Below are 17,092 nucleotides of genomic sequence, written 5' to 3'. Positions count from 1 at the left end.
TGTGGTCTCCTGTTCCTTCTTTCTTTCCTTCCTGCCTTCCTTTAGTGAAGATGATTTTTCTCTGGTGATATGATTTAGTTTCTTGCTTTTTATTCTTTGTGTATCCATTGTATGTTTTTGCATAAGACTTGCAAATACTATCCTCTATCCCATTATTTTAACCTGATAACAACTTAACACTGTATGCATTTACAAAAAGCAAAAAGAAAACTAATAAAAAACTCTGTGCCTTAACTTCGTCTTTCTGCTCTTTAACTTTTTATTGTTTTTATTTATATCTTGTTATACTGTCTACGTCTTAAAAGTTATTATAGTTTTTATTTTTGATTGGTTCATTGTTTAGTCTTCTTACTTAGGATAAGAATAGTTTGCATATCACAGTTACAGTGTTATGATATTCTCTGTTTTTCTGTGTACTTACTATTATTACCAGTGAGTTTTGTACTTTCATGTGATTCCTTATTGCTCATTAATGTCCCTTTCTTCCTGATTGAAGTACTCCCTTTAGCATTTCTTGTAGGACAGATCTGGTGTAGATGAAATTCCTCAGCTTTTGTTTGTCTGGGAAAGTCTTTATGTTGCCTTCATTTCTGAAGGATGTTTTCACTGGTTATATTATTCTAGGGTAAGTTTTTCTCCTTCAGCACTTTAAATATGTCATGCCACTCTCTCTTGGCTTATAAAGTTTCCACTGAAAAGTCTGCTGCCAGATGTTTTGGAGCACCATTGTATGTTATTTGTTTCTTTTCTCTTGCTGCTTTTAGAATCCTTTCTTTGTCCTTGATCTTTGGGAGTTTGATTATTAAATGCCTTGAGGTAGTCTTCTTTGGATTAAGTCGGCTTGGTGCTCTATAACCTTCTTATACTTGAATATTGATATCTTTCTCTAGATTTGAGGAATTCCTGATATTATCCCTTTGAATAAACTTTCTACTCCTATCTCTTTCTCTACCTCCTCTTTAAGGCCAATAACTCTTAAATGAGGTTATTTTCTAGACCCTGTAGTCATGCTTCATTGTTTTCTATTCTTTTTTAAATCTCCTGACTGTATTTTCAAATACCCTGTCTTCAGGCTCACCAATTCTGTCTTCTTCCTGATGAAGTCTGCTACTAAAAGACTCTGATGTACTCTTTAATATGCCAATTACATTTTTCAGCTCCAGAATTTCTCTTCGATTTTTTAAAATTATTTTAATGTATTCATTAAATTTATCTGATAGGATTCAAAATTTCTTCTCTGTTACCCTGAATTTGTCTTTCCTGAAAACAGCTATTTTGAATTCTCTGTCTGAAAGGTTGCATATCTGTTTCCCCAGGATTGGTCCCTGGTGCTTATTTAGTTTTTTTTTTTGGTGAGGTCATGTTTTCCTGGATGGTGTTGATTCTAATAGACGTCTTTCAGTGTCTGAGAATTGAAGTTAGGGATTTATTGTCATCTTCACTGTCTGGGCTTGTTGTACCTGTCCTTTTTGGGAAGGCTTTTCAGATATTCAAAATGACTTGAGTGTTGTAATCTAAGCTGTATCTGCTTCAGGGGCACTCCAAGACCAGTGATGCTGTGGTTCTTACGGACTCATAGAGGTACTGCCTTGATGGTCTTGATAAAATCTGGGAGAATTTTCTGGATTACCAGGCAGAGAATCTTGTTCTCTTCCCTCACTTTCTCCCAAACTAAGGGATTCTCTCTCTCTCTGTTCTGAGCCACCTAAACCTGGGGGTAGTGACACAAGCACCCCTGTGGCCACCACCACTATGACTGTGCTAGGTCATACCCAAAGGCAGCACAGCACTGGGCCTTGCCCGAGACCTGCTGTAACAACTCCCTGACTACTGCTTATGTTCATTTAATGCCCTGGGGCTCTACAATCAGCAGATGGCAAAGCCAGCCAGGCCCGCATCCTTCTTTACAGAGTGCCAAGTTCATCTAGACCCTGGGTGGTTCCAGAGGTGCTGTCTGGGAGTCAGGGACTATGTTGAAAAACCTTAGAAGTCTAGCTGGTATTCTATCATACTGTGGCTGAGCTGGCACTCAAACCACAACACTCAGTCCTCCCCACTCTTCCCTCCCATTTCCAAAGGCAGAGGAGCCTCATCCTGTAGCCACCACCACCACAAGCCACAGGGAGTACAGCCAGACTACTGCTGATGTTCCTCTAAGTCTAAGTACTCATAAGGCAGCTTATGGTGAATACTGCCTGGCCTGGGACTCACCCTTCAGTACAGTGGGCTCGCTTCTGGCCCAGGGCAGGTCCAGAGACACTGTTCAAGAGTGGAGTCCAGAAATCAAAGACCTCAGGAGCCTACTTGGTGCTCTACTCTCTTGTGGCTATGCTGGTACCTAAGATGCAGGACAAAGTCCCCTTTACTTTTCCTTATGCTTTTCTCAAGTAGGAATTTCAGCCAGTAGTCACTACAGCTAGTAATGTGCCGAGTCCTACCTGAAGCCAGCAAGTCTCAGAGGGTCACCCAAAGCCCTCAACATAGGTCTTGGGTATCACTGCTCGTTATTCACAGCCTGAGGGCTTTTCACTTAGCAGGTGATGAATCCTGCCAGGCCAGGACTGGGTTCTCTTCAAGGCAGTGAGTTCTCTTCTGGCCCAGAGGTTGTTTAGAAATGTCATCCAAAAAGCTAAGGCCTGAAACAGGGGTCTCACAGCTCTGACTGGTGTCCTATCTGCTGTGGCTGACCTGGTATCCAAGATGCAAAACAAGTCCTCCTTTCTTCCCTCTCCTCTCCTTAAGCAGAAGGAAGGTGTCTCTTTTGGAGCTGTGAGCTGTGCAGCCTGGGGTTAGTGGAGGGGTGATGCCAGCACACCCTTAGCCACAGCAGCTGGTGTCTTAGTAGATCACATGCCCCTTCCAGTCCACTGTCTCTGGGCCTGGTTCAACACTAGGACTCACCTAAGATTTGCAGTCCTTATGGCCTAGACTGCCTTTCCATTTACTTAGAGACATATAGCACTGTAGCCCTTGGTGATAAGGTTTGCAGGAACTCAGGTTTCGACGATTGAAACTGGCAATTTTTCTCTGGTTAGGGCTGATTTAAATGCTCCCTCTATGGGCAGGCATTAGCAGGGCTTGGTCCAGTTTCTTTTCTGCTCTAATGGGAGGGCACTGAATTCAGTGACTCACAATTGCTATGTTCTCCCTCCCCCAGCACCCAGAGACACTCTCCGCACCATGCTACTGCTGCTGGGGGTGGCATTAGAGACCTCAGAACAGTTTTATTCACCTCTTCAGTGCAACTTTCAATGATACAACATAAACAGCAGGTATCATGAGGACTCACCTGATTTTCGGTTCTTACTAAGGTGCCTTTTTTTGTGTTAGATAATTGTCAAATTGGCGTCCTTGGGTGGGGAGGGGAAATTGGGGTATTCTATTCCACCATCTCACTCTACCTTCTATCTTTTTTTTTCTTAAGTAATAAATTATTAAAACTTTTATAAAATCAGTGGTCATTTATATTTTCCACATATGTACCTCTTCTTTTCTCTTTGATCCTTCTTGTATTTCAGACCTTCCATCTGAGATCACTTTTTAACGCCTGAAATTTATTCCTTAGAATTCTTTCTTCCTTTCTGTCTGTATTTCTTTCTTTTTTTAGTGATTGATTTGATTTGATCTCTGTAAGCAAGTGGGAGCATGCTAATTAAGGGATGTTTCTTGGCTTTGTTCACAAAGCCTAATTATGAGAGGTTTACATGTACCCATTTAAAAGGTAAATCTAAGCATGCTTCTCTTAAGATGCACTATGTTCTGTATTCTTTTGCTGAGTAAAACAAAATGAGAATGGCAAGAGGAAGGCTAGAGAGCTAAGAGTGGGTCACCTCATGTAGGGCTTGACAGCTATAATAAAGAAAAAATCTAGACTTTATCCTAAGAATAACAGTCATTGAAGAGTTTCAAGCATAAAAATTATTATATTTATGTTTTAGAAATATTACTTTGGCTGCTTATATGCAGAATAGTGTAGATAGGGGCCAATGGTGAATACCAGGAGAGCAGATAGAAGACTATTGAAGGAATACAGGCAAGAAATGAAATAGGGAGAATGAATGCATTTGATATTTGGTAGTGAATCATTAGAGCTTCATGAATGACTGTGACTTGTTTTTGGGAGTAAAGGACAGGCTAGAGTTAAGGACAAATCTTAGATTCCTGGCTAGGAAAACAATGCGGGTGATGTTATCACTCACTGATATGGGGAACAAGGAAGAGAAGCGGTTTTGGAAGATAGAAAGGTAAGTTTCATTTTGTGCATGTTTGACGTGAGATACTTTTGAAACTTGTGATACTTAAGAGAATGTCTCATCACGGATGGTGGTTCACGCCTATAATCCCAGCACTTTGGGAGGCCGAGGCAGGTGGATCATCTGAGGTCAGGAGCTTGAGACGAGCCTGGCCAACATGGGGAAACCCCATCTCTACTGAAAATACAAAGATTAGTTGGGTATGGTATTCTGTGCCTGTAATCCCAGTTATTCAGGAGGCTGAGGCAGGAGAATTGCTTGAACTAGGGAAGCAGATGTTACAGTGAGCCAAGATCAGGCCCCTGCACTTCTGCCTGGGCAACAGAGTGAGACTTCATCTGAAAAGAGAGAGGGAGAGACAGAGTCTCCTTTGCTACTTCTTTGTCTTGGAAAAATGCAAAAGTGGTACGTTTTTCTATAGACTGCTACTGAAATGACCAATTTTCTGAAAGGGAGAGGGAAGATGATACACAAAATTTTAAGAACATAAACCAGTTTTTCTCTACCCCTTTCTCTGACTTCTCTACATTTGGTTCCGTATTAGATATGGTCATATATTCTGCCTTACAAAGTGTGGTTATATGTAGACAATTCAATTTGTCTTACAGATAATTCAATTTAGCTTCTTTTTTTGACCAAAGAACATGATAGGGTTGGCAACCTCTTAGATGACCTCCAATGATCTCTATCCCTTATAGATTACACACTTGTCTATAATCTTGTGTGTGTATGTGTGTGTGTGTGTGAGCTGAACATTTCAACTCACCTTTAAAAAACACTATATGGCAGAACTGATGTGATGGCACATCTGAGGTTATAAAAAAAACAACAACTGTGGCTTCTGTTTTGGGTGCTGAATCTCATGATCTTTCTTGGATGTCTTCATATGGGGGGAAGCCAGCTTCTATGTCATAAGGAAGCCATGTGGAAAGGCACAAATGGCAAATATCTGAGGCTTGCCAACAGCCAAGTGAGAGAGCTTGAAAACAGATCCACTTCTAGTTGAGCCTTCAGATGACTGCAGCCCAAACTGACATGTTGATTGCAGCTATGTGAGAGACTGTGAACCAGAATCACCCAGCGAAGCCACTCCTAGATTCCTGACCCACAAAAACCATGAGATAATAAATGTTTGTTGTCCTCAGCCACTAAATTTTGAAGTAATTGGTTATGCAGCAGTAGATGGCTAATACACCTGGTTTGGTGTATTAATCAGGGTAATCAAGCTGGGTTATAGAAGGAGTGTTTGATATGTAGGAATGTTGTGATTGAGATAATAAGCTGTTTTATTTATTGAAAAGTAAAATAGTACATTAACAAAATCTTATCTGATAGAGAGATAATACCAGAAGTCTTCTTACTGTGATTATCAGCTAAGTGACTGGTTGAAGTCAGGATATAAATCACTGGATAGTTTTTTTTTGTTGTTGTTGTTTTTTTTCTGGAAAGACTTAGAAAACATCAATAAGGCACTCTGTTAAAGAAATTGAAATGAGATCTTGCCCTTTGGAGAAAGGGCAAGATAATTCCTGTAGCCACAGCTCTCAGTCAGACAGAAACAGAGTTTTGACAATGGTGCTCCAGTGAGCCTGGCCCCAGAGCTCTCTTCAACTTGTCTCTTCCTTGACTTTGAGGAGAAGACTGGGCATGATTTAGAGGCTGGAGACTAACTGGACAATGAGAAGATGCAAAAATTCATGTCCTGGGCTCACCCTTTGACCTTGGGCTACTAGTTCCAGTTTCTCTTTGCCTCCCATGTCTAGAAAATGCTCAGATACTAGTCTCGCCACGTTGAGAGACATGGCTGCTGCCATCAGTGGGTGAAAGATTGTTTTGCTGCCTGAGATGGGATGTGCCTGGCCAATGCCCTCTTCTCTGATTTTATGACAGGGACCTAAAAAGGGACAAGATGGGAGGAGGACAATCCAGCAGGAGATCATTTAGGGCTTCATGCTATAAACGGTTTTGCATTTCCAGAGATGAAACAAGTCTCTCCAACACAGGGAAATTGCAGATCATAGCCCTAGGCTCTGGCTGGTTTTATCAATCTGGCAGTTCAGGGTCAGTGCAAAGGACATCCCCAACACCTGTGAAAAGAGTTGGGAAAATATGAAGTCTTCATAAGAAAAGTCATTTTCTTCACAACTCCTGGGACTGGCCCCTGAGAAAAGGAATGTTTCCCTCACACTGAAACCACCCTTCCCAGCATTACTTTTAAGTCTCTCTCAGGACTTCTCTCCTTTAGTTAAAGAATAGCAGTGGGGAGAGAAATGGGGTCAGTGATGACAAGATAATAGGCTGTAAAGTATTGGACCATGTTTGTCTTCTGAGGAAGTCACAGAAGCCCTGCTGCTAGGGTCGTCATATTCTGCTCACTGAACACTGTGCAATGAGTTATCTCTCTCCATGCTCTGTGCCTCCTTCGTTTTCAAGCAGAGGAAAATCATTTTATCTCAGCTTCCTGATTGGGTTTTAACTAATCTATGATATACCCAACACTTGGGTAGAAAAATGGTAGAAATATCATATTATTTTAATTTTTTTTTATTAAAAAGGACAAAAAACGACCTTCAATTTACCCATCACTTGTCAAACTGAGCACAGAAACAGAGAAAATTGATTATAATTTTCGTCATCAATCCCTTAGCATGCAAGATCAGTTTTTCAAATAAAATTCTTATCAATTCATCTTTTTCAGACCAGCTGAGGGAGGGATCAAAGTGGGATTCTCCTTGGTGGCCTTTTGTTTGACTGTGAATCATGTGAATCACTCATATCTCTGAAGAATAAATTGACCAGAGAGATGTTCTTATAGCACAATTTCTATATATCTTGAACCAAATTATTCATTACATTATTTTCTACTTGGTTGTGGAACTCAGATGCTAGTAAAAATAGCTAACATTTATTGTGTACATACTGTGTACCCGGTACAATTCTGAAACCTTACCTGACTTAACTCATGTAATCCTCACAACAATCCTGTGGTTAAGCTCTTACCTCGATCACACATACACAGATGGTAATGATTCCGATATACAGGAAATTGGAGTGAAACCACAGTTTGGCTTTCGCATAGCAACCCTAGAAAAAATTTCAGTTACAAATGATACTCTCTACAATTCTGCCATATCAAGAGGATTACTTGGAAGATGCAGCGGTTTGCATTTTACGTTTCATAATACAAAGATACTTAGGTATCATATTTTCATTTTCTTCGCATAAATGAAGAAACAGGCATAAAGTGGGAAATATTAAACTAGAGACTTTTCTGCTGTTGTTATCATTACAGTGGTACTTAATATAGAGGTCCTAGATTCCTACCCACTGAGTTAAACTAACTAGCAACTGATGTCCTACTGTCTTTGAACACTCAGTGCTGACCTGAGATTAACAAATGGGAATAGAGGGTATGCAATCCTAAAATTGGTTTGCATTTCACTTTCTGCTTCAACAGTTAATAAATCCATTATAGCCCTACCAAGCACCAGGGCAGCTGTTGGTCAGTGGGTGTCCTAGTCTTTCTCCACAAACCTGAAAAATTCTGGAGATTTCCAGACACCTTCAGGGGCAGGTAACATGAGGAGACAAGACCTCAGGGATTTGGTCTAATTGGAAGATGGTTTTGGCTTCTTCTCAGAGCCTGTTCTGGATGTCCAAATTAATTAGATTGTTTCAGCAGTTCCGCTAACTCCCTCTCACACAACTCCTTACTCATTCATTTATGATTCATTTCCCTAAGGGGCTGAATTCTGCCATCTCCAAGAGAAAGAGGGAGGGGAAGAAACTTTTCTATCTCAATCCTATAAATTTCACTTTTAACCATAAGTAGACCTACTTCTTGCTTAAGAAATATCTAGACACAGCCCTCTTTCACTTTCACACAAACTATTCCCCTCTAATGTAATAGTCTAGTGTAGCAAGATCAATCACAGTGTCTCTAGTGTAAATGAGTCTGTTCCTATGTTGTTCTGACTTTTCTAATTACCAGAGGTTGTTACCCTGGCCTCTCTTTTATTAAAGGTGCCCTGCTTCTGGATAGAAGGTCTAGATCCTCTATGACCACAGTTTCCAATTTAAACCTTTAAACCAAGATGTCAATAACAGAAACATTGCCAACAAAATTACCTCCACTTTTGGGTCTGAGGGGCATGATGCTGGTGGGCCACTGGTCCAATCACGTGTGCCATTTATACCACAACACTGCAGCTAAAAGCCAAACCCCCAAAACAATGATGGTTAGAAAGTTAACAGTGAAAAAAAAGCTGTGGACCTTAGAGGAAAATGTGGCCCTTCAGATCTGACTCTATCGCGGAAGTTCAGAATTGGCCTGTTTACTATGGTCTCCTTGAAACAAAGTGCTTTCTAATCTGTTATACCATTTCATTCACATAAGACCCCTGTGGAGTAGAGACCCCTGTGCTTAATCTAGTCACATTTTACAGATCAAGAGTAAGGCACCCAGGGACTGCATAATGGAGGGATTAGGTTGACTACCCTTGGACCCACCAAGAGCTTAAGTCTTAAGATCACAGAAAGTGAGACCATCAGACATATGTACCTGCTTACATGATACAACAGGAAATGATAGCTATGGCAATCTTATCACAAAACAAAAACCCATCACACTTCTAAGATGAGGCTTATGCAGCCAGAGACTCCCTGATACCAAAATACTTGAGGAAGCAACCAGCCAGATCTAGAGAGTGAAGAAGTCTATAGAACAAATAGCCAAATTTCTTTCCACAAAGAGCAAGAGCAAAGAGGGGTACTATAGATTAAAAAAGAAATAGAGAGACATGTCATTCAAATATAAACACATAGCCTTTGTTAAGATCTTGATTTGAACAAATCAATTAAAAATTTTTGAGAAAATTAGGGAAATTTAATTATAGACTTTATGGGTGGTATTAAGAAGTAAAATTTTAGGTGTATTAAAAAGAAGTTCTTTTATATTTAGTGGGTGAAATGATATATTGTCTAGTATTTACTTTAACATATAGGGAATTAGATGAGATGACACTGGCAAAGTGTTAACTATTGAAGAGTTGGGACATTCATTTTTCTGTTTTTCTCTTTACTTTTGTATATTTCTAAAAATTATATAATAAAAAGTTTTCTAAACTGAATTGAAAAAATAAAGAATTGGAAATCTAAAGAAGTTAAGTGACTTCCCCAAGGCCACCCAATTCTCGTCTCGAGGCTCTAATTCCTGTGCCATTTCTTCTACTCCATACTAAGCTGCCATGCGGTCATAGTGGTATTGTTTTGAGACAAGATAGATTATACTGGTGCAAGGCTTCATCTTTATCTCCGAACACATCAAGTCAGGAACACAGAGCTTGTATATGCTGTATATATCTATATCCGTGTTTGTGGGTAGAAACGGCACATGAGGAATTGGGTGTTGGTAGGCCAGGTAACAAGCCTGATTTGGGCAACTCAAGAATTCAATGGCAATTTCTTGTATTATACAATACTGTTTTCAGTAAAATTTTGGAAAATACATAAACTAATCCAGTTTGCTGTGTCTGAGTCTTCTTCACATCCTAGTAGAACTTAGATAATATACCTATTCGCATTAGAAAAGGATGAAAGAGAGAAATGTAGATAACTTTGTATTAATCAGACTAATTCCTGGGCTCCCCTGTCTGTGATAGCCAAGGCATTATTCTGGACTTCAGGGATGTGGACCTTAGATTCTGAAACTTCCAGAAAAAAGAACTAGCCCCCAGGGATTTAGGCTTGAAAATAAAGTCTGGGCTGATCTGAAGAGGATTCCACCTTTACTCACAAATGACTGGATGGAATCCCACGCTGCCTTGGTGCTATTGTCCAAGTGGTAACGGTCGATGCTGTCGGTCAGACCCTGAGCCACATACTCATTCAGCTGGGCAGGCACATTCCAGTAGAGGAGACATGGTAAAAAGCAGGTGAGTTCAAGAACTAAGGAATTTCCAGTATAGGCTAGTGGTTGTACTTGCTCTTGCATTCCAACTGGTCCCCTCAGAACTAAGGGTGAGGAGAGGGTATTTATCTATGGGCAAACATCCTGAGATCCTGAGCGTGAGGTGGCATTGAAGGAAGAAGTATTTAGTAGGCTTGCTTCCTTCCAGAGCTCTGGCTTTACAAGAGAGAAAAAGGGACAATTAAAGCAAGGGCTATCCTTAGGCACTGAGGCAGACATTCTCTCCTGCCAAATACACAGACGAAAGCAAGCAGAGGAAGATACACGTGTTTTACTGCTCCTTCCAGGCATCCCTCAAGACACCACTCAGGTACAATCTCTTTCATAAAATTTTTTCTCCCCCCGATGACTATTACTCTCTCTTTCCTCTATCCTTCCACTTCATTTCTATCTCTATTATAGGACTTATTTTGTACTAACTTCTCCACTGCATACTCCCCACTTTCAGTATTAAGGCAATAAGCTATGCTCTTTATAACTTACCTTCTGTTCATATACAAAGAGCAGGATGGCCAAGATCACCTCAGCAAGGAGGATAATCAGCAGCAAGATGAAGAACTGGGACAAAGCAGAGACATTCTCACACACTGATCTCTATTCTCCCACTCCCACTCAGCCCTGGGAGCGTCCAGGGGCATTTGCACACGTGCAAGACGTTCCTGTTCTGCCTCCTTAGGCCACGGTAAGCCTTCTTTTGTTTTGTGGAAATATGTGCTCTTTTTCTACAATTAGACTCTAGAGGGCAGATCAACTGTCTTCTTTGTTCTCTCCTACCTGCTGTGCCTATCAGAGCACTATACGCATAACACACACACAACACCATCTGTTGAATAAGTTAAGCAATTTTGACATCTGCCTATTGAAGCAGTTAAGCAAAAGGTCAGTAAACTAAATCATCTGGAGCCTGGTCCTTTCTACAAGATCAGGGACACTTCTGGCTGGAGGACTGCTGGTAGTGGCTAAAAGGAGCCCTGTACAGTAGGGAGAAAGAAAGACTCTAGCCATGAGTCTAACTCATATTTGTTTCCAGCTTTAGATCCTTACTCCCTTTATGCTAATAACACACAATAGAAAAAATTCTCGCTTATTCCTTCTCCTTCACCTTTTTTACCCCAACATTAATTTTGACTGCTTAAAACATTTACCGCATGTCCATTATCTTCCATCTCTGCCATTAGTCTGAGAACTGAGAAGAGGGACTGTTTTTTTTTTCTTATTCCTTCTCTTGGCTTCAGTTTAAGACTTAACCCATAATGGAGAAAAAGATGACTTAAGAAAGAACCAAGGTGATTGGAAACCCACACCTATTGGTAAAGGGGCGCTGTTACACCAAGCTCTGTTCGGGGAACACGAGAGAAATGTAGAGCTCAGTGCTCTACAGGCGCTCTGCTTAGACCTCAGTGGCTGCAGCCAGAGCCCTCACCTAAACTGTGTCTCTCTACGGAGTACCTTGTTCAGATATGAGCTAAGAAAGCATCCTCTGCCATTTGGGGAAGAAAGAGTCTGGAAATTATTTTTCCATCAGTTAGTGACTCTTGAGTCAGATCCTGAAAGTACATAATAATAGCTGGCATGAGGAGCTATTATTTTGGAAGATAGATGACACCTGATTTCATCCAGAAATAAAGAAAAAATAAAATGCTCTGAAGGAGAATTATAATAATGGCAAAGGTCATTATTCGCAGTATAAAATGGCTACCAGGGAGGATAGCAATGTCCTCTCTCACCTGTCCTTGGGACCCTAGTTATACATAATATACTGTTGGTCTGGACAGACTTGGCTGATCTGAGATACCAATCGCATTTTCCTGTGATCTCTCTGTGCCTGTAAGTGATCTACCAAGAAACATCTGCCTGGGACTTCGGCACCGTCTCCCCAACTTGGGCACCACATCTGCTGTAAGGACTCACCGACATAAGCAGGCACTTGTTCTCCTTGATAGAGCCCATGCAGCCCAGGAAGGCAACTACCATGATAATGGAGCCCACGATGATGAACACATTGCCCAGCGTGAGGGAGGGGAGGTTATGGAAGAGCACTCCGAAGTTGTTGTGGATCAGCAGGTAGATCCCAAAGCCCAAAAGGCAGCAGCCACAGATCTGAAAGGAAGAATTCCACAACATCCTGAAGCAAAACGTGTTTCTTGGATATGTCCTCCTATTTTCACTTCCTTGAGATCAGAATCACTTTATTTTTAATTGGTTCAATCAAGAGTCTGATGAATAATTTCTTTACTGAACTTTTCCATGCGCACCTTGGAGAGGCAATCCCAGCTTTTCATGTGGAGACCTACTCACAACTCTTCCTACCCATTTCCAGAAACCAAGGAAAGATCACTTCTGTGAGCCACACAATATCTTCACTACATATCGGTCTAACTCTCTGCTCCTTATCTTTTCAGTTGCTCACACATGGCTTTCCCCATGGAAACCATGACCATGTAGAGAAGATGCCCTGCTTGAGGAAGCTCATCTTGCTAGGTAGAAAACTAGAGAGGCCAAACTTATAAAAATCTTCTCATGTATACATGAGTACCAACCCATCCTATATCTGAAATTCAATTGCTGGATTTTGTACAGTGAAACCTCCCCAGAAAGGGTGACTTTCCTTTCAATCACTTGTTGTTTCAAGGAATCTAGAAACAAAGACAAGAAAAACAGAGGCACTTAATACCCAGAGCACACAGTCTCAGGTTTCTCAGCTATACATGTTAGCTATGAGTGGTAGTAAACTAAAGCCCTCAGAAAGAAGCAGCGCCTCCATTAATAACTGCATTAGTACCTTTCCATTTTTCAGGTTTATTCTGTGGCAGAAAGAGGGGAAAAATTATTATTCTTTTGTTTCTAGGATGGTTGCGCTGGCCATGACCCAAACATGCATGCATTTTACCTGACACGAGCCTCTTCAGTAGAGGAGAGAGGAGAACTTAGCTGCGGAAAGGTGAACTTAACCATGCTCAGAAGAGACACACTTACCCAAAACAGCAAGTTGAAGAAAAACAGGACATACTTCAGCAGTTTCAAGCTACTCATGCCCATGCTGTGATATTCTTACCCTAAGGAATAAGGAAGAAGAAAGTAAGTTACCTGGCTCTGTAAGGTAGCACCAGAGATCGGTGTGCACAAATGTTCAGGGATCTCTAGTGTTACCTTGGGTTTGAGCTATGGCTCTCCTCTGGAAAGTTTCTCCAAACTCTCTGCTCTCCTAGTTTCTGAACTGAAATGTCAACTGGCTCATCTTAAGACATTCACTTTTTTTCCAGTTCAGCAGACCAACAATGCTTAATATTGAATTAAGCATTGTAGAAGAAAACAATAGAGCCGTTCTTAGAAGGCGATGCGTCACAGTGACAAAGACCAGTCCAGTGCTTTAGCTCCATCTGCAGCATTAGTGACTAGTGCCTGGGCACTTACTCAAGCCCTTGAAGTCAGGGATGGACTGGTCAATCAGCCATCAAGAAAGCCAACAGCTTCATCAGCCAGTTTCTTAAATACTCTGTAATTCATGCACACACTACATTTGATCATTAAACTTCTCCACGTGAACGTGGGGGGAACATAGCCATGCCTCGTTTATTATTTTATTGCAGAAACATTTATAATGTTTTCTGTTTTAGATGTTGTGGAAGATGCAACCATGACTAAGCCGTAGCTATACTTCAGAAGATAACAGTCTTACAGCAGAGATAGCCAGGCACTGTGGCTCACGCCTATAATCCCAGCTCTTAGGGAGGCAGAGGCAGGAGGATAGCTTGAGCCCAGGAGTTTGAGACCTGACTGGGCAATATAGCAAGACCCCATTCTCCACAAAAAAAAAAAAAAAGCTTACAGCAGAGATAAAACAAGACAACAATGTAAGCTTTTTTTTTTTTTTTTCAACTAGAATATCATTTTCTTAGTGAGGACATCAATGTCCAATGTCTGGTCCTCAATTCTAGAAATCCAGATACAAAATTTTGACTTTACTTTTTTTTCTTTTCCTTCCTTCTTTCCTTGTTCTTTCCTTCCTTCCCTCCCTCCCTCCTTTTTTCCTTCCCTCCTTCCCTTCCTTCCCTCCCTCCTTTTCTTTCCTCCATCCCTCCCTTCCTTCCCTCCTTCTTTCCTTCCCTCCTTCCCTTCCTTCCTTCCCTCCTTCCTTCCTTCCCTCCTTCCTTTCTTCCCTTCCTTCCTTCCTTCCTTCCTTCCTTCCTTCCTTCATCTCTTCTTCCTTTACTTTTTCTTTTTTTGACAGGGTCTCAATCTGTCACCCAGGTTGGAGTCCAGTGGCACAATCTCAGTTCACTCCAACATTCACCTCCCAGGCTTAAGTGATCTTCCCACCTCAGCCTCCCAAGTAGCTGGGCCTAAAGGCATGCGCCACCATGCCCATCTAATTTTTGAATTTTTAGTAGAAATGAAGTTTCACCATGTTGGCCAGTCTGGTCTCAAACTCCTGACCTCAAGTGATCTGTTCGCCTTGGCCTCCCAAAGTGCTGGGACTGCAGGCATGGGCCACCGCGCCTGGCCCAGAATTCTGAATTTTTTGTCAGAGGTAATGACATTCTATAAAGTGATTCATATTTGAAAACTGTGCACAGGACTGATATATAAAGCAGAATGTTGAGGTCGTGATTTTTTCCATGAAAATTATGCCTTTTCTAGTCCATGGGCCACTTGTGCAATCCATAGTATCTTCTTTGCAGTTAGTTCCAAGGTACCCGGAAATCACATAGTCTTGAGGGAACAGTTCATCCAGGCTGTAGATAAGTCTGATGAGCCACTTCTGTTCCACAAAAAAGTGAATTTCCACCAAGTACTTATATCTATCTCATACCCTTTTCTTTTACTTTGTGCTTTTTTCTCCGTTTCTTCTTGTCTTACTTTTCGGGATTATTCTTATATTTACATCATTACTTCAATGAAATTGAATTAAAATTAATTAGATTATAAATGTAATTGAATATACATCAGAAGTAAAAAAAAAAAAAAGTGTGATGGTTTACTACCCAGGCTTTGAGGTCAAACTTGAATTCACCTCATACATATGCACGAAACAGCTATGTGAGAATTGGACACCAACTTAACAGTCATAGCCACAATTTCTTCCTATGTAAAGTTGGGCAGTACTTATCCCTCACAGGGCGAATGTGAAGATTAAATGATCTTATCACATAGATTGGCATACAGCAAGACCAGTACTCAATAAATGGAATCCATGATTCTTTAGTCTTAAAGAACTACTTTGTTTATCCGGAGTGAATGATGAATTTGAGTGTTTCCCAGACCTTTATCAGCATCATACTGACAAAATATCTCATAGAGTAAGACATATGAATAAATAATCTTATTGATTTTATCTAGAATTTTTTATTTTTTATCTAGAATTAATTTAACTCTTAGAATGTAACATTTGCCAGTCCTCATTTCCAAATTCTTGAGAATCCCTCTTGTTGCCCTTTGCATAAGCCATATCAAGCAATAAAAGATAAAATATGTCAAGTCCCAAAGAACAGTAACAAATCCCATGAAAATTCAAAGATTTTCAGCTGGATTGATCAAGGAATAGTTCATGGGGAAGGCGACATTAAAGCTAAAACGTTCAAATGACTGTAGTCCCCTTGAGCAGCTAAACACGAACTCTCGTGATTCATTGTACCCTAGAGCTGTGCTGTGGCTTTGAGCATTTAGAATCAGGCTAGTCTGAATTGCTATAATGCTATAAGCGTAAAATATACACTTAGTACAAAAAGGATTATATTAGTAATTTTTCAATATTGATTATATGTTTAACTTATAATATTTTCTACATATTGGGTTAACTAAAATGTTATTAAAATTCTTTTCACCTTTTTCATTTCCTTTTCTTAATGTAAAAATATAAAGTCATGGCTGGGCGTGGTGGCTCACACCTGTAATCCCAGGACTTTGGGAGGCTAAGCCAGGTGGATCACCTGAGGTTAGGAGTTCGAGACCAGCCTGGCCAACATGGTGAAACCCTGTCTCTACTAAAAATATGAAAATTAGTTGGGCATGGTGGTGCGCACCTGTAATCCCAGCTACTCGGTAGGCGGTGGCATGAGAATCTCTTGAACCCGAGAGGTGGAGATTGCAGTGAGCTGAGATCATGCCACTGCACTCCAGCCTGGGTGACAGAGTGAGACTTTGTCTCAAAGCAAAAAACAAAAATATATATAATCACATATTTGGGAAATGTGCCTCTGGCCCATCAATTAACAGGGACCAGATTTACCCCCTCACCTGAAACAGCTAAAAAAATGTAGATTATAAAATAATGCTCTGCAGAACACTGAATGTAAGACAATGAGTGGACCCATGAGAGATGGGAAATAAATGGTGTGCATCCTGTGATTGCCTCAGCTTTTATTCACTGACAGTTTGCAGACCACGGAGCAGAGATGGGGAACCTGGCAGACTCCCTGGGTTAAGGAGGTAGAGCTGAGATTCTGAGGAAACCAAGGCAGCTAGGGTTTACAGGACACAGCAAGGTACAAAAGAAAGCTGCACAGAGAGCAAACCCTGGAGCTCTGCAGCGGGTGCTTGCATCAGTTTCCTATTGCTGCTAAAACATTACCACAAACTTTGTGGCTTGAGGCAACGCAAATTTATTCTTTTACAGTTCTGAAGGTCAAAAGTATACATTCAAGTTGTTGGCTAGGTTGCCTTTCTTCTGTAGGGCTCAGGGAGATAATCTGTTTCCTTGTCTTTGTCAGCTTCTAAAGTCACCTACATTCCTTGTCTCCTTTCTTGCATCATGCAACCTCTTGCTTTTATATCACATCTCCTGCTTCATTCTTATGAGGGCCCATATGATTAGATAAGAACTACCTGGCTAATCCAGGATAATCACCTCACTTCAAGATGTTTAATTTAA

At 40.8% G+C, this 17,092-nt stretch overlaps 1 protein-coding gene across 2 annotated transcripts in view; it reads right to left on the bottom strand.

Annotated features, from left to right (window-relative positions):
- Nucleotides 1–5,518: 5,518 nt before the first annotated feature.
- Nucleotides 5,519–17,092, bottom strand: part of CD53 (CD53 molecule) — a 27,981-nt gene continuing 16,407 nt past the window's right edge. For both annotated transcript variants that reach the window (XM_017499330.2, XM_037728138.1), the window contains 7 exons: nt 13,198–13,277; nt 12,133–12,321; nt 10,705–10,779; nt 10,048–10,143; nt 8,382–8,462; nt 7,254–7,337; nt 5,519–6,340 (listed from right to left, as the gene is read on the bottom strand). In XM_017499330.2, coding sequence (XP_017354819.1) covers nt 6,269–6,340; nt 7,254–7,337; nt 8,382–8,462; nt 10,048–10,143; nt 10,705–10,779; nt 12,133–12,321; nt 13,198–13,260 — 660 coding nt within the window. In that variant the 5' untranslated portion in view covers nt 13,261–13,277 and the 3' untranslated portion in view covers nt 5,519–6,268. The remainder of the gene's footprint in view (nt 6,341–7,253; nt 7,338–8,381; nt 8,463–10,047; nt 10,144–10,704; nt 10,780–12,132; nt 12,322–13,197; nt 13,278–17,092) is intronic.

Source organism: Cebus imitator, unplaced genomic scaffold (genome assembly GCF_001604975.1).
Source record: "Cebus imitator isolate Cc_AM_T3 unplaced genomic scaffold, Cebus_imitator-1.0 Scaffold256, whole genome shotgun sequence".
NCBI classification, from domain to species: domain Eukaryota; kingdom Metazoa; phylum Chordata; class Mammalia; order Primates; family Cebidae; genus Cebus; species Cebus imitator.
The sequence above is the reverse complement of the archived record's forward strand: the minus strand, read 5'-3'. Positions and strand labels throughout refer to the sequence as shown.